Source organism: Bacillus rossius, chromosome 1, assembly GCF_032445375.1.
Source record: "Bacillus rossius redtenbacheri isolate Brsri chromosome 1, Brsri_v3, whole genome shotgun sequence".
NCBI lineage: Eukaryota > Metazoa > Arthropoda > Insecta > Phasmatodea > Bacillidae > Bacillus > Bacillus rossius.
The window spans coordinates 21,567,824-21,591,352 of NC_086330.1; the positions used below are offsets into that span (position 1 = coordinate 21,567,824).

General features: G+C 34.9%; 2 protein-coding genes across 2 annotated transcripts in view; one reads left to right on the top strand and one right to left on the bottom strand.

Moving 5' to 3' along the window:
* Positions 1 to 403, top strand: part of LOC134528645 (transmembrane and immunoglobulin domain-containing protein 1-like) — a 39,003-nt gene extending 38,600 nt beyond the window's left edge. Inside the window, exon 5 of the mRNA XM_063362443.1 lies at positions 261 to 403. Within this exon, the coding sequence (XP_063218513.1) occupies positions 261 to 403 (143 nt within the window). The remainder of the gene's footprint in view (positions 1 to 260) is intronic.
* Positions 404 to 3,713: 3,310 nt separating this feature from the next.
* Positions 3,714 to 23,240, bottom strand: LOC134527240 (trypsin beta-like). Its single transcript, XM_063359738.1, has 5 exons — positions 23,167 to 23,240; positions 9,560 to 9,642; positions 9,154 to 9,242; positions 7,357 to 7,498; positions 3,714 to 4,778 (listed from the first exon to the last, which is right to left on the bottom strand). The coding sequence occupies exons 1-5, from the start codon at positions 23,210 to 23,212 to the stop codon at positions 4,380 to 4,382; spliced, it is 759 nt and encodes a 252-aa protein (XP_063215808.1). The 5' UTR covers positions 23,213 to 23,240; the 3' UTR covers positions 3,714 to 4,379.
* Positions 23,241 to 23,529: the final 289 nt, after the last annotated feature.

Consider the following 23,529-nt stretch of genomic DNA (forward strand, 5'->3'; position numbering starts at 1 on the left):
CTCTCAGTAATTTTGTTTGATGGGGGCGATTCATCGCACAAAGAGGAGAACGAAAACGATCCCAGCAACGTATATAGCAAAGTGCTGTCTTGATCTCTATTTGGCCAAGTACCTCCTTTCCGTGTCGGAGAAGTTTCACAACAAAGTTTCGCGGGAAACGTTGGCATTAAAATTCCCATCGCGCCCAAAGAAGTTTCACTTGAGTGTCGGTTCCCGGGGACTGGGGGCAGTCGCTGGATGGGGTTCCGCCCGTGCCGCAGGCGAGCACCCGGCCGCCATGCAGCACGGCGAGCTGGGGGCGTCCGCGCGCCTCGAGGCGCCGCTGTGGCTCCACGCGGCGGCCATCTTGCTGGCGGCGGCGCTGCGCCGGCCGCGGCTCGCCAACGCGGCGACCCCCAGGTGATGCGCGGCGCGCGGACCCTAGAGCGCTCTCGGCGCGCGCCGTCTCTCTGTGATACCGAGCTGGACATTCTGGAGTGCATCTGTGCGCAAGACTGCTGGACCCGAACCGGTGTAATATTTCTACTAACAAAAAAAAATTATTTAAAATACTGAATTAGCTTGGCTACTTGGTTGTAGTCGTGTCCTTGGCGAATAATTCACTGACGTTTCGGTTGACATTGTGGTCGCCATCATCAGGGATCAGTTACCTACAGTAGGTAACTGCTCCTTGATGATGGGGACTGCAATGTCGACCGAAACGTCGGTTAATTATTCGCCAAGGACACGGCTACAACCCAAAAGCCAAACTACTTCAGAAAATGGCCGTGAAAGCCTGCGAACATGATTAGTTAAAAGACTGTTGGATGTAACATTATCGTTACTTCTCGTGAATAAAACATTCCAAAAATAATTGATTTTACAATGCTTAAACAAATTGTTTTTAAAAGTGAAATAGAATATCTAGGTCAAGTGCCGCTGCTGGAATTTAGAATTCAATGCCGTTCGAAACGATCTGCGGACTAAAACGGCGCAAAATGTATTAGTTGATATCAGTTAGTAGTTATGTGAGAAATATTGAGTTGCTGCATTTGGTGGCTTTTTTTATTTATTTTCCTTGTAGAGTAGAGAAAAAAGTGAAAAAAAAAATTAAAAAATTGCGTGTGATAAATGCAATAAGAACGACGTCACTCATCACTTTACACTTGATGAATCAGCTGATTTCTTGACGCTGCTCTTTTTTTTTTCAGTCCCTAGATGTGTCTGTCACATAGACGTTGTAATATTAATCACATAAACTGTGGTTAAAATCTCTAAATATTGTGTGATAGTACTTAGAGGTTTTCTCACGCAAGTTGTTGCACACAGTGCACAAAGATATTACTCTTTCAGATATAAGTACAGACCAAATGACTTGATATCAATATTACTCAGCGAACCTATAAGCAAATTTTGACAAGAAAAAATTTTTCGCTATAGAAAGTTGTATCTCATAATTTCATTATGAATGTAGTACATTTATTTTACTTTATGTAAAATTGCCCTGTCTTTTAGAATGTGATGTTTTATGTATAATTTTATACTTATTATTCAGGAATGTAAATGTAAAACAATATTAATATCAATATTTTATTTGCTATTTAATATTATTTTACTTTAACGCATATCTCTCATTTACCTTGATGTATATTATAAATATTCCTGAATTATATATAATGGAATTTGACCTCAAAAGTAGATAAAAAAAAGCTGAAATTGCTATACCAAAAAATGCAAACGAAAAAAGTTATAATGTAGAAATACATTGAGATAAATATTGGTATTCCTAGTGCATTATTTTTTCAGATGAACAAAAATGATACAATAATTACTTTTGGTATAGTTAAATTTTTTCTTTCAATTGAATGAATACGCTTTATAGTGTGTTTTACTCTTTTATACGTTATATTAAAATGTAATCAACTTCCTAGATAATTCCAATAATTTAATTTTAATAAGTTTATTTAATTTGTGAATATAATATTTATCCATTGTGTTTTGTAAAATGTTTTGACCTCTTTTAAAATCATTAAAGAACATATTTTATATGTCCACTGTAGCAGAACATCGGGTTAAAGGAATAAAGAATTGTTATACAGTCATTAACGCAATTGAAATTTAAGCTTTTATCAGTTTTTTTGAAACTGTTGCAGTGCTATAAAATATCGTAATACATTTATCAAGACCTGAAAAGAGTATCTGCATTTTATTTTTATTTCAAGGTAACATCAGTGTGATTAATATTTTGTATAAAAGCGTTAGACTACATGTGGTTATACGAGTTGGTTTTACTTATATGTTTATCGACTGTTGTTACATGAGGCTGGTAGTCCTTATTTTCAGAACTGCAAAAGTGACAAAGGAACTAGCGCTAAGAACTAGAAGGTGAAATAAGAAAATATTACATTGTTTCGAAAGAATTTGCTACGCAGTGTTTCTTGTTGATTTCCAATGTATAAAAAGTGACTGAGTGAAGTGTTGAGAGATTTATTCAGAGAGCGGGACGCTGTAGTAACTATCATTGTGAGCGAAACTAAATTAATTTTACGTGTTAAAGTGTATGTGTATTCCCGCTTATATCACACCCAAATGAATATGAAAATGAGGTAATGTACATAATAAAATAATAAACCGAAACAAACCTTTGTAGTTTTATTTTTCCCTACACCATTTTCTTATGATGTAATTATTTTAAAAGATTCAATATTGCTTAAAATATCGTTAAAACGTAGTTTTTTAATATCAAGTTAATCTTAAAACTTAGTGGGAAAAGGCTAACAAAATAATCGAAACTGAGCACTAACGTATAATGAACCATGAACATGGTCGACTTTATAATGGGTGTGGTCACAAAACTCCATATCATTTCTTCAAAATAAAAAATTTCATTCATTTTGACACCTTAGTTTATTATAGAAGTATGTAAACATAAAATACAAGAATAATAACGTAATACAGATCTCACGACCTCAAAAGAGTATCTGCATAGTGTTTTTTTATTTCAAGGTAATATAGTGCGATTAATATTTTTTATTAGGAGCGTTATATTACATGTGGTTATACGAGTTGGTTTAAAATTTAGTTTTTAATATGGACATTTACATATGTGGCAGGTGTTTCACTCAACCAATGTCCATAAATATTATTAAATGGTGACAATCACCCGCGAGCAATTAGTTTGTTGACGCAAGCAGATATTGTAAAAAAAATGGCGTTTTATGCGAAATGTGAAGACTCAATTCAAAACAGTGTTCATTGTCAAAATATATGTGGGAAATAATGGGAATTAAGAATAATTACTTTAGCTTGAATGAGTAATAAAATACAGAATAATGTTTATATTGCAAAGTTGTTAGCACTTTTAAAATAGGAAAGTATATTGTATTGCAAAACTTACGAAACAATTTAAAATTATGGTTATATCAAAGCTTTTATTATAAAAATATTAAAAACTTTATAACGGAATTAAAAAAATAAAAAATAAAAATTTATTCCTCAATAAAGGTGTATTTGTGTTGTTATTGCGACATCTACAAATCTCAGTCTTTGGCTGTAGTCGAGCGCAGCTCAACCGAATTACAGTCTGAGACAAGTACATATTAAAACTTGCCTCTTCCAGCGGCATAGCACAGTAAAATAATTTCTCTACTTTTACAAACGATGCCTTTAGAAACAATTTGCCAATTATTTCTTCGTATATGGAATACAATTTGTTTCTAAAAATAATACTCAGATTTTACATTTTAAATGATATTTATTCAAGCATAATAATTTTTTTCAGTCATGGAAAAGATGTTTTTTATTTTGCTTATACATATATGAAGCTATTCAGGGAGTGGTTTACAAATAATTTGAAGCACAGGAGATACTGAAGTACATAGATTGGTTTCTGGGTAACTGTAGGTAACTGCTCCCTGATGATGGCGACCGAAACGTCGGCGAATTCTTCGCCTATGGAAACGGATACACGACCAGAAGCCAAGCTACTTCAAGACAACGGCCGTGAAAAAGCCTGCCAACATTATTACAGGAGGTACCGGACACGACACAAAGTGTAAATAGTGTTGGTGCGCACGCGCACTGAGAGAAAGGTTTGTTTGCCCCGGCAAAAAAAAATTGTTTGCATATGGCGAAATAAATATATATTTTGTCAATTCAAGAAAATATTTTGAAGTAGGAGAAGATTCTGTTGACCCAACAAAAAAATATTTTGTCAACTCAAATGTCCTATATTTGGTCAGGTGTAACGAGTCATTTTTTTGGTAACTTACCGAGCTTGGTTAAGCTAACAAAACTATTTTGTCCCGCCAAGTAAATATTTGTTTCGCCATATATACATAAACAAATATTTGTTTGATTAAAAAAAAAACATTTTTTCTCTGTGCGGAAGTGTAGAGGTGTCAGACCCCGGCGTGCTGCTTGATCCAAGCCCTGAAGTAGGGCACGCTGGCGTAGACCCCCGGGTAGCCCTTGCGCCCGCAGCCCATCCCGAAGGACACGACGCCCACCTGCTGACCGCTGTGTACCAGGGGTCCTCCCGAGTCCTGGCTGCACGTGTCCTTGCCGCCGCCCGCATCCCCGGCGCACAGCATCGACGCCTGCAGCTCGTTGAAGTAGGCCTCGTTGCACGAGGCCTGCGCCACGATGCTCGTCTGCACCTGCTGCAGCTGCTCGGAGGTTGCGCCGCCCTCGGAGGTCTGGCCCCAGCCGGCCGCAACCACGGCGCTGCCTGCCGCCGGCACAGCGGTTGCCAGGGCAACGGGCCTAACGGTCGCGCCGTACGCGAACGGCTTCGCCACCTGGAACCACACGTGCCCTTTGAACCACCCTGTTGCTCTTCTAACTATTTAATCATTTATTTTATACACGAACGAAATTCAGCACTAGGCCGGTTTGCAATTTGCTCGTGATATTACACCACATTATAAAAAATAAAACACTTTTACACTGAACATTGGGACCACACTATTGAATACAATAAATTAAGGAAGCTCAATGAATAATATAAATTAAGGGGAAAAAACAATTAAAACTATTCCAAAAAATCACTTGGAAAAATAAAACATAAATGTAAGGGTTCGTAGCTATATAATACAATATGCCACATCTGTAAAAATAGTCTGTTGTAATATTTACTGGGTAGGTCACACTATTACCCCCCAAGCGATTTGAATTATCGAAAATTGTAGCTCCCGCCCCCCCCCCCCCGCCCGCCCCCCGCACCAAAGAATCTCACTTCAAAAATTATTTGTACTTTCACAAGGATAGTCCTTTGGAAACTCAGTTGCCAACGACGAAACTTGTTAAATTGCAAGGCAGAGCTTTTGTAGGTTGTAGGTACCATTTGCAATTTGACAAAGCTCTGTCTCGCAGTTTTTACAACACTGTTATCGTTTGGCAACTGAGTTTCCAGGGATGATCCTTTGGAAAAATTACAAAATGTTATTGCAGTAACGTGTACAGTGCTTCAGAAAAAAAAAACTAAATTTTAAAAATGCTCAACACATCAGAGTGGGATCCGTTTACGGAAAAATATTCTCTGAGGGTGGTTGAGTAGTTCTGTTTTTAAGCAGTATTTTTAGAAGCGTTTAAATGTATAAAATCTTGTGTTTTCAGTTTTCGTGATAATTTTTAGGCATGAAACATCTTTGAAGCACTCAACAAAATTGCATTTTACGTTTAATTTCATTTTCCCGCCATAATATTTTATGGTTACCGCTTAAATACCATAGGTAGTTGTCCAACGCACGACCAGAAGACGGCGCGCCAGGCTATAGACTTTCGCTTAGAGGCGATAAACCCTCTGGAATCAACCAGAGAGTCACCCTTTTCATTCCGGCTCTCTAAATCAATGACACCGCTACCAGCATTTTTTTTTCTTAACTCGCACTGTTGGGCGACTTGAGAATTACCATTGCCTTTAACACCTCACTTGCTGTTAAACACTAAAACGACTGTTTCTTCAAAACCATACGAGTAAACTTCTTCATTATGGATTCATACCCTCGCGTACATAATGCAACAATTTAACCCTGTAGGCGTTCATGCACTTCGTTCAGAAATATTGACCACACCCGTCGAGAAGTCATGACGACTAAACGACGTTTATCTATGTGCTATCATGAAATCGTGGTTTTCCAATATTGAAAAAATTTGTTGTCTGTAAAGTTGGTTTACGGACGATAGTTTAACGTTTCATAACAAAACATTGATTAAATTATTGCATAATTTTATAAATAAAATTGAATAATTTTTATTTTAATAATAAAAGAATAAATACTTAAAATTATACTAGTAACCAGATTTTTAAAATGCAAGAATAATTAACCTTTATTGCCGAAATTGTTGTTGTAATAAGCAATGAAAACCACATTAACTTTTCACTTCACTTTATAAACAGTCGACTAAACAGTTCACGTGTAGATGACTTGTAATTTATTTTAAAAACTGGCGTTTAGCTATAAAGTTTAAATATAATTATGAACAAGTTTACATATAAATAAACTGTAATCAAATATCTATCATCAATTATATGAATCACCATAATTTTTTAGTCAATTGTAACATAACCTATTATTACTGCACTCGCTGACAGCGTAACGGGACACAGCGTAACGGAACAATGAGCGTAACTAGACACAGCGTAACGGAACAATGTGCGTAACGGGACACTTTTTCGTGCGTGCAGCCGGCGTTCATCGATTTATTAGACGTTGTCACGTCAAAAACCTACCTATCGGGCTCCAAGTTACTTCAACATGGATAACTTTGTTTGCGCGTAAGTCTTCCATTTAAAACATGATTTTGCACGAATTCCGCATGCCTAATCTGTAGTTTGTAATCCATCGGTGTCATTCACATTTTTTTGTACACACGCCCTTGCTTAGTCCCATAACTGGTCTAGTGTTTTTAGACACGCGTGTCCAGGAGGCCACTGAAGGCGTGTGTCTCACCCGACTCCTGATCTATTAAAGCCCAATCGGGAAACCCCTTCTGAAGTTTGTGGCTTCTCACGTTCATTAAAATTTCCTATAAATGTCAAGGTTTTATTCAACCTGTGTCTTTGATTTGATTTTAATATTTAAGTAGTGTCGCAGCAGGCTTCGCTATGATATTATGTTTTAAGAAAGCAGCCAAAAAAAAACAGCGTAATGTAACTTAATATTTTGGATTTCTTGTTTACTAAAAATTATATTAAGGTATTTTTTTTCAATACCACACATTATTTGCCTAAGGTGAAATTACAGTTTATTAAAATTTTCTTGTAGGACAAAAGAAAAATAAACAGTCACAAATATATTGTAAAATAATATTCTTCGTGAAATTTTTAACTAAAATATTTTTTTTTGGTTTATTAATACCGACTCGTATATTTACCTTGACAAGAGCTATGTCGTAATTGGTGAGAGGTCTTGTGGTGTAGCTTGCGTGGTTTATGATCTGTGACGCTGCGTGGACGGTTCCTCCTCTGCTACGGTAGCTCGAGCCAGCTCGAATAGACACAGCACTCACAGCATGGCTGCAATAAATGAATTTATAGTTTTGAAGTAATAAACAGGTACTGATATGAGGTTTCTTGGTCTAAGGGTTCTAGCAGCATAAAGCCCCAACTAAAGGAGACTTAACCCTAATGAGTGCGACTGCAGAGTCGACCAAAACTTTGGCGGAACTTTTCACTTTTGAAGCGAATAAACATAAGGCAAGAAACCTCGTACAATGGCGACGAGATCTTGCGACCCTTAATAAAAGAAGATTAGCAAGGTTTTGTTTTTCCCGAATATCACTCCATTTATAAACACAAATAAACTCATTACGAATTAAATAGACATTTAAAAAAATTAATTTACTTCAATATCTACAAATGGAGTGCAGTTACGGCACTTGTGAAAGATAATTAATTTTAACATACTCCAGATGTAATGATTTAGTGCACGGACTGTGTTGAATTTTACTTAAGTTAAAGGACAATACAGTAGATATAAAAATAATGGTGTTTCAATGCAAAACGTCAACCGTGATTTAGAAATATTAGTAACGATTTCAATAACGTTTTAGTGGAATATGTTAGATTTTTATTATATTATTAATATTTTTCAAATACCAAACATAATCTTTTTAATTAATTACATTAATTTCTAAATAAATACAAATATTTTTCCCTATAAACATTTATTTGCAGAGTAAATAAAAGTACAATATCAATCATTTTAAGACGAAAATAAATAAATGTAAAGTTATTTTTGGAACTTACATTGAAATAAGTTTATACAACTAGGTTTGAACTAAAACCAATGAAATGATAAATATTCAAATCTTGAAACCAGCAACAACAGTTATTTTAACCACATTAACTGGATTTAATAAAATTAATTACTTTTCTAGTATATACACCGATATATGTAAGCATTTAAAGTAAGTCAGGTAACACAGTTTTTGAAGCCAATCGATCAATTTTTAACTTTTGTACGGTGCGTTGGTAATTATCTGCCGAGAAAGTATAACTAGATATCGCCATAAATGAGACAGTTGGAAATCCATGAATTATATGTCTCAGCGCTTGAGTGAAATGGTGGCATCGGTACTTTACTACCTTGGGTGTTTCAGCTTTAATTCCGATTTAAGGATGCATTCATCAAAGGATATTATATATATATTATTTTTCATTCAGGCTTTAACATTAGAAAGTTGTAGATAAGTAGGTAAACATTTTTTTAATCAAACAAAAAGCAAGTTACTTAGATTATTAAAGTAAACTTTGTATACTAAAAATTGTTTATTTGTCACAATATTCTTAAGAAACAAGTCAAGTCCAAAAGACATGCTACACTAAGAATAAAATTTTAAATATTCTACACATTTTAAGTCCAAATTTAAGAAATAATCTAATCTTAATAACGTGGTTAAAACCATTAAGCTGAATCATAAGCAAACTTTTTTGTTTCTTCATCTTAATTATGTTTAAATGTGGGATAGCTAAGACGTTTTCTTTTGAAAGCGGAATAAAGGATTTGCCACTTCATCAAAATCTATTCTCGTGTAGATTTGTACAGATGATTACGTTTTATAAGTGAAATATTTCATAATCTAACCAGCATAAAGAAATTTTAACTGCTTTGTATTAATAGAAAAAAATAACTTCATTAGTATTTGAATTAAAAAGAAGTACATACTCACCCTTCAGTGCAATGAGCAGCAGTAAGAACGAAGGTGGGGCTTAAAATGCTACCGCCACACACTATCGCGCCATTTATTTGAAATCCTACCTGTAATAACACAATGTGTTTTAGGGAATAGTTCAAATTACATAATTACAAAATTACTTACTGAATACTTCAGAACTCTTTCTTATGACATATCCACTACCCCTGGAACCCAGCCGCAGGAATTACATTTATATACTTTACATTAAAGTATTTATATTTATCAAAGTCTTTCAAAAAAAAAACGGTGGTATCTAATTTTTTACTATGTTGACACTTGACAAATCGCTTAATAAACTCCAGCTTAAAATAACAGTGCATCAAAATATATTCATATAGGCCTATGTTTATTCGTTCATCGCACGTATAAGCATATGTACCTGATAAGGAGCTTGGTTGATAGTTATCGCGTGTCCTCCGACAATACGACCATCCAGCTGGAAGTCGTCCTTAATGGACGCTCCTGAAATTCACACAACAATTGTATACAACTATTCAACGCTTTCAATGTTAAAATTTTAACGTAGGCCTTCAAAGTCATTACAAGAGTAGGTAGATGCCATTTTGGTGGTCAAAATTTGTTCGAAATTGGTTAAATACGTCCTGACATTAATAATATAATTTAGTTCATCACCCCTGAATAATAATATGTGTAGAAAAGAGTTAATGTAGATTTGTTTTCTTGTTTCCCTATTAAATTGTTTTCTTTATTTTGGCCAGTATATTATTTTTAATTTAGTAAGTTAAGATCAGTGTCATTAAAATATTAACATTTTTGGGGGGATACGTCACAACATGATATTCAGCTCCAGGTCGAATGAACCCACGTCTTATTAAGAAGGTTAATGCAACTATGACTTTGTGTCTGGATCTTGACCGGGTGTCTTCGACCAACCCCTGTCAGTATCATGCACCACTACATGGGAGCAGCCCCTCCACGAATCAGATGGCAAACTGCAACTGAAGTTGAAAAGAATAAACAGCTTCAAGGGCGTAGCCAGGATTTCTTTTCGGGGGGTGTTTACTTACAACCTGCCCCCGTACTAGGGGGGGGGGGGTCCGGGGGCTCTCCCCCCGGAAAAATTTTGATTTTAATGTGCAAATTGGTGCTATTTAAGCACTTCGTAATTAAAATATTGGATTTAAATAACATAAATTTGTGTCCCGACTTTATGATATTTTTAACGAGACACTGTTGAAAACTCATTGCTGAATATAAAGGGTTATCGGCTCAAGGGTTTTTTCTAATTTCATCTAAGTGCATTTGAAACAGCCAGACAAGTGTAAATTTTGTCATAAGTACATAATATATATATTTTTTAATATTTCGGGGGGTGTTTGGACACCCAAAACACCCCCCTTGGCTACGCACCTGCAGCTGTGGTCCGGAAAAAATATCCTCGCAGACAACACGACTCTCGTCCGCAACGACGAGTGTGGTTTCTCTGGCAGTTCTGTGTGTGTGTGTCTTTAGTGCACTCGTGACCCGGGAAAAAAAAGTTGTGCTGTGAAGTTTCCACTGCGTTCATGCCGAGTAAAAAAACAAAACAGAATAAAAATCGTATCAGCCATTTTTTTGTTTGCCAAGAGTGCACTTAAGGGGCCTCCCTAGTAAAAATGTTTAGCGCGGTGGGCCACTGGCCACGTGCTACTGCCAGTGGTTGGGCGGGGCGATATACCTGAGCCTGTCGCCTGCGCCGCGGTGGAGGGGGGAGAGGGCGTTTCAGCGAGGGGGGCGGAATAATGGGAGGGTTGTCATTGTGTGGAGTCCATTTACTACTTATACCTGCGTTATCTGCGAACAAGATCGTGGCAAGAAAGGTGACTGTTTTTCCCTTTCGCTACATTCAACCAAAAGATAATGTTCTCATATTGCCTTGCTTGCTTCCTGACAGTGTTTATTAACTTGAAACATTAAATTAGTGTTGCGATCCAGTCCATATCCATTAAATACAAACAATCGTCAATTCTGTTTAAAACATTTATTTTTATTTTTTAATTATGTTCTACATAATTAATAGATTTACATACATTACAAAAAATTGTCACCAAAAATTGATGCGTTAGCTTGTGTTTTCAGAAAAAAAATTGTAAAAATTATTATAATTAAAAATAAATTTACAACATTATACTTTAGAACTGACATTTGTGTGATGAATGGTTTTGCACGAACATTATGCTTTCATTCATAAAAGACTTCCGCACCGCGACGAGAAATCACGTCCTACTAATAGATTGAGTAATAAAACTGGGAATAAAATGATGAAAATAATATTAAATATTTTTACTCTTAGACACAAATCAACTTTTGAAATCGCAATAACGACAAACAAATTTTTAACTTACTTCCTGAAGAAAAAGTGCATGTCAAACTCACTTTAAAATTCTGTAGAGAAAAAAAAGTCAGGAACAAACAAGTGATCCCACCAACGACACATCGTCAACTTTGTATTCTAGGGTTTACGTCGTATTTAGGTACACTAAATATTACAGCATATTATTATTTTCTGGCACTTATTACATGTTTAGCATTTTATTTTTTTAAATATTTTTTAATGACTTTAACGTTGCATAATATGATGAATAAATATACACGAATGAACTGGAATCCCGTTCCGAGTTACATACAGACTGTTTACTAGCAGTGTAAATTCCTTAGCTGTTGCAACAGCGGCCTACAGGTGGATTCAGACTGCAGGCTTAATCAGTCATGCTGAATCCACCTGAGTTCAGATTTTATCGAAGACAAGTGCGGGTGGTATGTAAGAACTCAGTGTGCACTGACTGTTGTGCTCAAGGTGTCAGTGAAATGTATAGCTGGAATCACGGGCGAAAATCTGTAGGATTCCCATGAGGCCCGCGCGATAACGTGAAGATTTTGCAAATCCAAGCGGGCCCCCTCCGATGGGCTTTTTTTATTTCAGGGAGGTTCGGGCCACCCTGAGATTTTCCCCTCCTCCCGGAATGTACACATGCAGCTGGAATTAATTTTTAGCCAAGTACGTAATTTGGTGCTGTAGTTAGGCTGTCAAAGAATATACGAAATATGGCTGCTTTGATAATTGACGATAACTCCTTTTTATTGTGAAATAGTACCCATCTACAACGAAATCCCTAAAAATATCACCACTACTGTTGGGGATTTTCTATACAAACTATCAAAATAATTTTGGTTTCGTCACTGTCACTAGCTGTTATTGTATCATACAAAAAAAAGGTTTGTTTTGTGTATTAATTTACGGTATTCATCTCTGTCAAAAAAATCCTTTTCGATAATAAATTGTAAGCAAGGTAGAATATAAGGCTAATTTTAAAATAAAAATTGAATAAAGTATTTTTTACTTGCAGTAGTTCAAATTTTTGAATTAATTTAGTTGTTTGCTAAAAAAACCCTTCTAAAATCAAAGAAACTACCTACTTCCTAAATAGATAAATAGCGCTTTAAGTGTTCACACGCTTTTATAAATATTTAAACGCCAACATTTCAAATGTAGGTTTCACATAATGATAAAATCTTATCTATTTTCATGGTTACGCCTAATGGAAATAATACACAACAATTCGTCATATATGTTTTTTATGCTTTTAATAACTACTCTACACATGAGCAAATTTCAATATACATAAAACTAAGGAACTCTGCATTACATTTTAAATCTGTGTACGACACTAACAGAAATTGAAGCATAAAATAACATTTTTATTTTTTGATTAATAAGTATTTCATCAACGTGAGCTATGCTTTCATCTCAATGAAGCCACGCTACATAGAGGAAGTGCACATGTATTCAGTCATAACAACAGACCCTGCGGATCACCGAGTAAACTAATGAATGGAATTCATAGCATTACCAGGGTTTTAAGACATATTTTCGCTTCTACTCAATCGCAACATCTCACTTAGCATGTATAATGATATGGTTTCAGTAAACATAACATAAGACATATTCGCCCCATGTACAGTAGAGGAAACTAAAATGTTTGGAACACTGTAAACTAATTGTATTGTCATTTCTGTAGTCGCTCGAAGCGGCAAACTATGTATTATTGTTCAATTAAACGAAATATTAAAACAAACAAACAATAACATTACGTTCAGACAATTCGTTACGTGAAGTGAATGTAATAAAATACACAAGACAGTTACACACACCATTACCAAAACACAATCCCATAAAAATCATATAATATTCCATGTCGATTTAAATTATTATCTATTATTCACCATGATAATTTCTTGCGGGTAGCCAGGAGCAAAGGGACACAATTTTTATTCATTTAATTAACTTTGACCTAACTTGTAAAACCTGGCATGAGCAAAGTAAGCTAATTCACAATTTTATTTTGCGTCACAATATTAAACATCAACTAGTAATGAATTAAGAGTTTGCTTCGCTTGGTAGAACATCGAATATAGTCATCTCCAGGTATTAAACTGAATTTTGAAATAGGAACTCAAGTTTCTGAACAAGTTGTTGACTTTCCTGATGATCCATCGACAGTTCGTAAACGGTCTCATCGTCGGGATGTCGAGATTGGGACCTTTTTCCTCACCATAGACCCGTGGTCTGTTCTACCATTCGCACAGCTATCCCAACCTATACAAATAGCCGAGTGCTACTTCTCCCGTTGCTACTATCATGGAGCTCGCCCGCAGTCGTACTTCCCTATCCAGCCTGCGTAATACACGCGTCCTACCTGCTAGCCGCCAAGAACGCGTCCATTTGTGAAAAAGCCTCACCCGCTAACAAATACTAACTCATTAATTATAATATGCAAAACATAAAAACATTACATATGCGATAAAACAAAATTTGCTGCTGTCATAAGCCGAAGAAAAAGAATCAAGTTGAAATCCTTATAACATAGACAGATAAATCTAAAATAGAGTTATCGATAGTAATGTTTTAATAAACAGAATAATGTATGTCATATTACACTAAATACGTGTTCTTACTAACAACCGAATTTAAAAATAATATAAATTACTTTTTTTTCTTTTTCAACCATAACCGCATAGACGAAACAATAATTTTGATAAAAAATTTTGTATAACTATACGACAGGACTAAAAGTACATTGTATGTAATAAGTATTTGCTTATAGGAATTAATGCTGCAGAAATTACGAATAGATTCAAATGCATAGAATTTAATATATTGTGGAATTTATTTGGCAATATGCATGTACAAAAGATTGAATTTGAAATGAATTAACTGTTTTTAACTACAAATATATTTTTATCATTTCTCACTTTTATTCAAACTTCAGAGTGTCATTTTCAACAACAAAATAGCCACAACTTCACTTAAAAATATTTTAACTTGATACTTATATTGTATAACTTTTGATGAAATTAAATGTTAAGAGTTTCATTTAAGTTCGAAAGGAAACATAAATAAAACGTTCAAAATAAATAACAAACGTTTTGTCTAGTTAGGAGTTCCGCGTCATGCAAATAAAGGAAAGTTAAACTTTTCAGTATACGGCTGCAATAATTATAGAGGAAAATACTATTTATTCATTACTTTTAATTCCCGTTTGAAGAAGAATAAATCGAAAAGTGCTATACCGAAAGTATAAAGTTGAAGTTCAATATTGCTTGTCAAGTAAGTTCAAGATCAAAATAAAAAAGAAGAAAATTTGTTTTCTTGAATATACTTTTTTCAGAAAAGTATACATACATACAATATTTCTTAAAACTAAAATAAACATTTTTAGTCCTTGAGTATAAATTTACTGAAATATTTTTTTTAGTTAATTAATTTTTTCATGCGAAGAAATATTTAATTGTTAAAATCACGAGAACATAATTTATTACGTTTATGTATTCTAAAAGCTTATGTTAAAGATCGACTATATGCTATTCAATTTGCCCAAGAATTTTACTGCAATAGGAGAGCATTGCAAAAACACAATTTAACTAATAGGTATTATCACAATAAGTTATGTTCATAAAATATATTAAAGGGAAACAAATATTTATCATTTAATGATATGCAACTTTTTCCTTTGAGGTAAAAATTGAGGTATATTTAATGTAATAAGTAAATCCTCACATAAAATTTACTGAAACTAATATTCTTCATTGTCCGTCATATTATGATTCCAAACAGTTTAAATCAACTGAAACATGAAATAAAATAGTAAGGTTAACCATGAGGTGTGGAAGAAATTAGAGATTGCTTTGTAAAAAGTGTTAAAAATTTCTCATGAAATATTGTAATTATTATGTTCGTACATCATGTAATAAAAAAATTCAATACATGAAATTCAACACATAGGTACTTTGTATTGCAAGTTATTAAACATACCTATATTTTAAAAACACATGTGCGTATCTAAGTCGAATTGTTATGTAATACATGATGAACAATAACATTACCAACACAACTTCCCTTCCAAATAACTTTCACCCAAACATAAGGCCGCGGACAAATTATACACACTGGTCGCACGAGGAGCTGAAATAAGTCTTATTAAGAAAGCCGGCCGGAGTAATTCTTTTCAAGCCAAAGCTGAAAGTAATGGATGTTGTTTGTCTAAAGCAGGCAGTGAAATTACATACAAGTTTACAGAATAGCCATATAAGATCTTTGACGCTTCTTATCCCGTCAGTGGACTGTACGCGAAGAACCAACTGCATCATGGCCCGCCGCCAGTTATATACTTACGTATGAATACACTTGTAAACGATGGTTTGTATACTAATGTATGTTGCCGACATCGATAGGTATTCTTTGGCAGCTCGGTGTGGATTCATTCGAACACGTTTGCGCTAAACACGACATATTTTTACATAAGAATGACATCGCGCACTGAAAAAAGTTGCAGGTCTGTAACGCAACAGTGATGTAAATATTACATAGTTCGAACATTTTCTGGAGCACGACATTCACTTTGGGTAATGCTAAGCTACTTGATAGGTACACTTTACCCGCTTTAAAAGTGATAACTTAAAAAAAAGTGTACATGGAAGCAGACTCAGCCATATGTTTATTGATGTTGTGTTTGTCATAAACCTACTAAGTTCAATACGGCCTGTAAGTAGAACCCATGTTTTTTTACGACTTGTGTACAAGCTGTGGTTGTAAAGCGAATTTATATTCTTAGTTAACTAACGTCTATCATAACAAATTTGGAATAAGGCTACCTTAATTTTTTTTCTAGAACGAAAATATCTGGAAATAAAAATCAAGGAAAAAAGCATGAAAGATTACAGATTTTTTTTCAACAACAAATGATTAATGGTTTAACTGCTTTGTGTACTATATAAAAACATAACAAGCTTTCAAAATTTTACATTTTTTTTTTATTATCCGTTATAGTTATGTTTTGTTTTAACTCATAAATATTTAAGTTGATTGCCAACGTCACGAGTGTACAATAATTTATGTCACACTGCTCCGGGTTGCAGGTAAAGTAACAGGCGTGAAATTTGATTAGAAACGCGTTCTATTTATTCAGGCCCTTTAATTGGGCGTGACGGACCATGTGCCAAATATGTAACAATTATAAGTAGGTGAAGTATTAAACAAAAAGAACTTGAATGCAAAATAATGCATCTAAAAAAATAATTTGCAAGGTTCTTTCGTGGATGTTGTAATGTATGGGCAATATTTAATTAATTTTGGTTTTTGGATAAATTAATTGTGGTTTGTAAAATTTTAATAATTTTGTATAATTGCTGTAAAAAATGTATTTCCTGTCCTTATTAATTAATCGAGCTGTAGAAATAAGTTTATCTGAAAATTTACATCAGCTTCATTAAACATTGCCACTATTTATACTTTTTAACTTCCAAATGGTTTTTGAATTTTGTAATTAATAACGTACCATCCATAATTACATATGTGAGCGATCGGTCACTGACCTCATCTTCAATACTCCTCGTGACTCCTGCGCCAGGAGGAACATATATATACTTCTGACTAGCTTATTTAATATAGATCTTCCCTTGTTTTTATTTTTTATTTATCATTCCATGAACATTTTTAAAACAGAGAAGACCATCAGATATCTATCTAACCAAAAAGCATAGAAAAATAACATTTAGTTTTCAAAATATGATTTTTCTTTTAGTTTAAGATACATTTTATATAAACCTACATTTTTAAGTATGAAAACTTTTGTAAATAGTTAACCATTTGGTTAATACCAGTATAAATTTTTCTTCAGCGTTGTAAGATGTGTAAAATCATTTTGGAAAACTAAAATAATTTAAAGAAATATTGGGTAGTACAATAATTGTTTTTTGAATATTTATTAAAAATAGAAGGAAAACACTGAAGTGTATGTTCATGTTAACAGTTAAATAAAAATTTTGTCGAATTAGCTAGCGAGACTGTAAAGTCACCAATAAATAGTTTGTACGACAAATTTCAACGTGTTGATTGATCAGTTTCAATACTTTATTTCGTAATACATGATCTAGTATTGTAAACTTTAGGATATTAGTAGTTAAAAAAAAGCTATGTTTTAGAGATACACAAATATACACACAGAGTAAGTCGAGCACATGGTACTGTGGCGAGGCACACTAAAAGCAATTCTGAGAATTTCTTTCGGTCACGGGATTATCTTACCTTTGCGGTTGTGGGTTGTCTCCCTCTCACGCACGCACGCACACACACAGGTAGCCTGCCTCCCCTCCGGGCCGGGGTCCCTCACCACGCTACCTGAGCGGTGGGCGGCGAGCTGGCTTCGCCGAGCGGCAGCACGAGACGGTGGAAAACTTTCAGGATTTGCAGAAATTGCGGAAAAGATATCTCGGAATTCAAAGCGATGACTATATGTTTTAAATACATGAATTTCTTCAGAAAAAAATTATATTTTTTTCTAGACTTGTACTTTTTTTCTGTCATTTTCCTAAGCAGTATAAAATGGCCCCAAAGTTGGACAAGTTGGTGATTTTTTATTTCATATTTTGATAGAAAAAAACATAAATGTAAAAGTATACAGACAATTCGTGTAGTATCTTCTCGTGGGTGAAAAATTTTCAGATTCGTAGTGTCGATCAATAAAGTCCCATCATTATTTAAAAAACATAGTGTTCCGCTAACTTCTGAAGCTACTAGGGAGGCCCCTTAAGGGACACACACGGAATTTAAACAGAAAACACACTTGTCGTTTTCGGGTGACGCCACTTGGAAGACTGACTCAGGAGAGGTCGAAAACTGGTCCTTCAAGTACATGATACGCAACATTACGATTCCGGTTATTTTGGGGTCTCCCCCCCCCCCCACGTTTAGGGAGAATTGTGGGCATAGAAACCATGGTGTCCACATGAGTAGAGACGAGGTCTTTAGCACCTCTATTACCGCGTTCCGCACAGTTTAGTATTCCTGTCAACCACTGCGGTATTTTCGCTCGTTCGAAGACCCCCAGAACCTACCTCTAGCGAGAGACTACAACCAACCACACGATTGAAAACAACCAAACGATTGTCGATGACAGTGTCAGGGCTTCTCGTCAGTTTGTGACTCTACTGTATCACCACCACACCAGAGGACACCATACACCCTCCATCGCAGCGGTGTTTTCCACCAAAGATGTAATAACCGCGATGAGACTACACGGCCCATTCATTCAACTCCTGAAAAATGTAAGGATGATTTGAGTCGTAAATCAACTCCTGGGGGAAACGCTGGGAATGCAGAGATTTGAAAAAAGGGTAGAATTTTAAACAATTTCCGTATCATGTATAGGTACTATCGAATTCGTTCTAATTTATTGTAAAACCTTGAATCAACACATTTCGTCTGAAATAATTTTTTGTACGACCTACCATGACCAAAAGAGGTGAAAAAGACAGTGGTTTCATAAATTTCTTAATAGGCACACTATAAAATACGTACAAATTGTTTGTAAATCTTAAAATTCTTTATGTTAAACATTTGGCTGAAACAATATTTCATAATACAAATCATTATTGCAAGGAGTAAAAAAACCTGGGGTTAGACGTAGTACTGCATTTATACATTTATACAAAACCAACAAATAGTTTTGCAAAACTCCTTGACCCCGGAGAAACCACCGGAATGGCCGCCGCATGGGGAACCATAGAAAAGAAACGGGCTCCCCACTTGGAAGCCATCCTGGAAGATTTTTTATTTCCCCCACCGTCTCTTTGGTAGCCTGACTTGGTGCAAGGGATTGTATTCCTTCAGACAAATGCCACCAACTGCCTGAGGCAATCCGCCTTGGAGGAGCCGAGCAGCGAACCCGGGTCCTACAAGTCACAAGGCAGGCGCTCTACCCCAGAGCCAGAGGGTTATAGAGGTTATTTGCAGTCTTCCCAATACCGATCAGATGCTATTCCACGGTTTTTTTGTAGTTTTTCAATAACACTTGCTTAAGTGAGAAGTGATAATGTAGCTATGTAGGGTATTAAAAAAAGTGAGCTAGTCTTTCAATACCAGCCAAGGATATGTAACATCTAATCTTGGTAACAAACATATTGATGTATTCTTATTTTGCAAATACACTTATACCTATTTCAATAATCATATACAAAACAAAACGTACAATTCTTTAAAATAATGACGAGTGTGATTAAATATTCGCTTTTCAAAATTTCTGGATGCAAATTACAAAAATATAGCTGCCTGAATCGTACAAGTTGCTTGCCTCCATCAAACGCAAGATAGTATTTAGCAGCACAAAAGTTTGGACCTGATTTTCGACAATCTTGTTAAATTTACTAAACATATAAATTTTTGTAAAGTTTCTCCACAAGTTAGAATTCACACTTCCATGGCGTTATTATAATATTAATATGAATATGTTTTTATTTTAGTTTTTGCTTAAATGACTGTTAATAATTAAAACAATCAAATCTTAATTTTATTGATCTGATTCAACATTATTTTGTATTTTTTAACAAAACTTAAACAATTTTTTTTTCTAGTGACGAGATTTGAACCATTCCCCATTACCAAGCACGCTCTCTTCCGCTATGCTACTAAACATCTTGGGAAACAACAAGAATCATGTGTAATCATATCAAGTGTAATGCCAGTCTTCTTAGGTATTTTAAAACTTGTGATAACTTTTTACTTTGACTATTTTCGTTTACCAAATAATATTTCCAGGGTAATTTCACTATCGTAAAGAATTATTTGCCAAACCAATACGTTTAATATGTCCCCTAATATTTATGAAAGTGTCTACACGTGGGTCAACCATCTTCGTGACACATTTCCGTTCATTTCCATTAAATTACTCCTACCAAATGCCGTATATCGAGAGCTAATATGTCTCCACATAAAAAATAAAAAATTGGTTGTCTGTAAAGTCGGTTTACGGACGATAGTTTAACGTGAGAACGTCGTAGAAAAACATTGATGAAATGATTGCATAATTTTATGAATAAAATGAAATCATTTTTATTGAATTATCACTATTTTGTATGAATACAAAGTAGGAGTGAAATGTAATCTACAATTTAATTGATAAATTTACTTTTATTTGCACTCATTAATTCAAATATGTTTATTATTTTAACGAAGAGATTATTTTAACTATAACTTTTATACATATTTGCTTTTTAACTTATTCCAATCTGTGTTCTTCTTTTAAGGATAGGTCGATGATAGGAAAAATAGGAAACGAATGGGAGTGTTTCAAGTTTAATGTCCCTCGAAAAAGTCAAATCGATGGTTGTTCCAATCGAGTGGAAGAGAGATAGATGAGGCGCAAGCGTATAATGAGCGTAACGGGACAATGTGCGTAAGGGGACACTTTTTCGTGCGTGTAGCCGGCGTTCATCGATTTATTAGACGTTTTCACGTCAAAAACACTCCAGCCAACAGTTACACCTGGTGTGAACAACCAGGCCGGGTGTTGAACTTGGTAACTTCGCGGGAGTGAATGGTAGCGGTGGTGGGTAACGCACTCAACATAACGCCAAGTACTGACTTAAGGGCGCCACACACGATCAGTCCAAACTGACAGTTTAGACTTTACAGTCGGAACTGAACAGCCAGAACTGCCGTGTGTGTGCAAGGATGTTGGACTGAACAGTTTGAACTGATGGACTGACGGACTGATAACTTTCCATCAAATCGGACTGTGTGCTCGAAAGCCCACAGTCAGAACTGCCGTGTGGGGGTATAGACATTCCGTCAGTCCAAACTGTCAGTCCATTTAATTAACAGCTGAGCTTCGTAGCAGACGTCTTTGTTTATGTAATCTTTGTTTGCTTTAGTTCTAGGTTTGTGTCATAGAAAAGGGAGAGATATAGTTTGTGTTTATTGTGAAATAGATTTATTCCTCTGAAATGGCTTCCTGGTCGAAAGATTTTCTTGCTAATTTTATAGAGTTATAGCATGAACATGAATGTTTGTGGAACATCAAAAGTCAAGATTACCACAACAAAATTAAAAATAATACCTAACCACAAGACTGATCGTGTGTGGGGAAAGCATCAGTTTAAAGTCCAAACTGTCAGTTCGGACTGTTCAGTCCGAACTGAGCGCATGGACTGATCGTGTGTGCAGAGAGCCTCAGTTCATTCCAAACTGTAAGTTCCGACTGAACAGTCCGAACTGATGATTTGGACTGACGTGTGTGGGGGCCTTTCCAGTACGACTGTACCTCGAAGGTAACGCGACACGGCGACACTACGAGACTCAAGGACAGAGAGATAACAGGCGCGGAGGACAGACCAGGACTTGACTGCCGGAGGGGTGGAAGGTATTATTCTCCCCACTGCGCCTCCCAGTCGAAGTGACGCACGGCCAAGACAACCAATCCACGTCTCCAACCCTCCAGCTTGACCCGCCCACCTCCCACGAAACTGTACGCGCTGACCTTGCTGGCGGAGTGTATACCTGTCTGTACAGGTCTCTTGATACATCGTTTGGTTATATTACAAAAAAAAAAAAAAAAAAAACTAGGAAATTTACCGTTTTCATGAGACTTAGGAAAACCACGCAATCCTCCATCCCCACCACTTTAAGCAGAATTTTGGTACATTTTGATGAAATTTTGCACACTTAATAGTTACATTGAGAAGAAAATTACTTTAAAATTTGATTCTGAAAAAAAAAGATATCTACTCCAAACCTCCACCCAACTCCAAATTAAATTCGTAAAAGTAAATTTTATAAGAATTGTTTGGGTTACGATATATATATATATATATATATATATATATATATATATATATATATATATATATATATGTAACAGAATTTTGATAACTATTTGTAACGTTTTATTTCCAAATAGTTTAGTGCATTATAAAATGTTATATAACTTCTAGAGTGAGTCCATAAGTATGCATACACGCTCACTTTTTTCTTAGAAAATGAAGTGCCATTCAACATAATGAATTTTGGTTTCGCGCTGCTTAGTATTTTTGTAATATTAAAAAAGCTACTTCTTGTTATATCATGAATATGGTAAAATAAATAGTACCCTCTAGGGTTTTTATTGCAGCACGTAATCACCTGCCATATAAGTCTGAAAAAAAATTGGTGTTGCCTTTTGTAGTGGTTTTTTTCAGACAGGTTTAAAAAATGTATTTTATTGTTTTCATTGAGTTATTTGACATGCATAACAATAAACTTTTGCAATATATTGGTGTATGTTTCCTAGAAAAAAATAATAGTCTAATTTTTTATTTAGTTTTTATTTGAAAAGTGTATGATATGAAAAAATGGCAATTTTACTAACAAATTACTGACAAAAATGTTTATAAATACTCAGTTTTAATTCTACTTAAATGCAAGATAATTGATTCTATCGCTGGTAATTCCTGTGATAGAATAGGCCTATATGTAATATGGAAATTTTTAGAGCTTTGAGAGAATAATAATACATTAAGGAAAAACTAATAAAAATTGTAGCTTGTTTTATCAGTGTTTAAAACTTTTAACAAATTGAATACACACATGCGTGAAAACACCTAAACTGAGATGTCCACTATTTATGACATTGAGAAGTCCAAAATAGTTTATTAAATCTGGGTGAATTAACTTACCGTAAGCCGAAATCAGAAGGGAATACGCTGCTAAAATTCGGAACATAACTCACTAATGTGACATTAAAATCCAGCTCTTCGTTATTTATTCGTTCAGAAAAAACCGAACAATATGTTTTGGTTGTGAAACAAGTATTCTTTATTCTGTAAATTACAATATGTGATAGCATGGTCAATTGCAACACGTTTCAACAAGGTATTCATTAACTTATCTCCAAAGATAACTTTCACAAGTAGACAAATTAACCAATAACGACTGGTACATCACATTTTTACTATTACCTCCTATTCAAACTAATTTATACATTGCATTAAGAGTAGGTACCAGCTGTGATATGTACTATATAAAATGCGCACATAATC

Bases quoted from the DNA above. Each gene is read 5' to 3' on its own strand.
- LOC134527240 (XM_063359738.1), bottom strand. From the start codon at position 23,212: ATGTTCCGAATTTTAGCAGCGTATTCCCTTCTGATTTCGGCTTACG. The intron at 9,643-23,166 runs GTAAGTTAATTC...TGTGAATTTCAG, and splicing joins CCTTCTGATTTCGGCTTACG to GAGCGTCCATTAAGGACGAC. The intron at 9,243-9,559 runs GTACATATGCTT...GTGTTATTACAG, and splicing joins TCAACCAAGCTCCTTATCAG to GTAGGATTTCAAATAAATGG.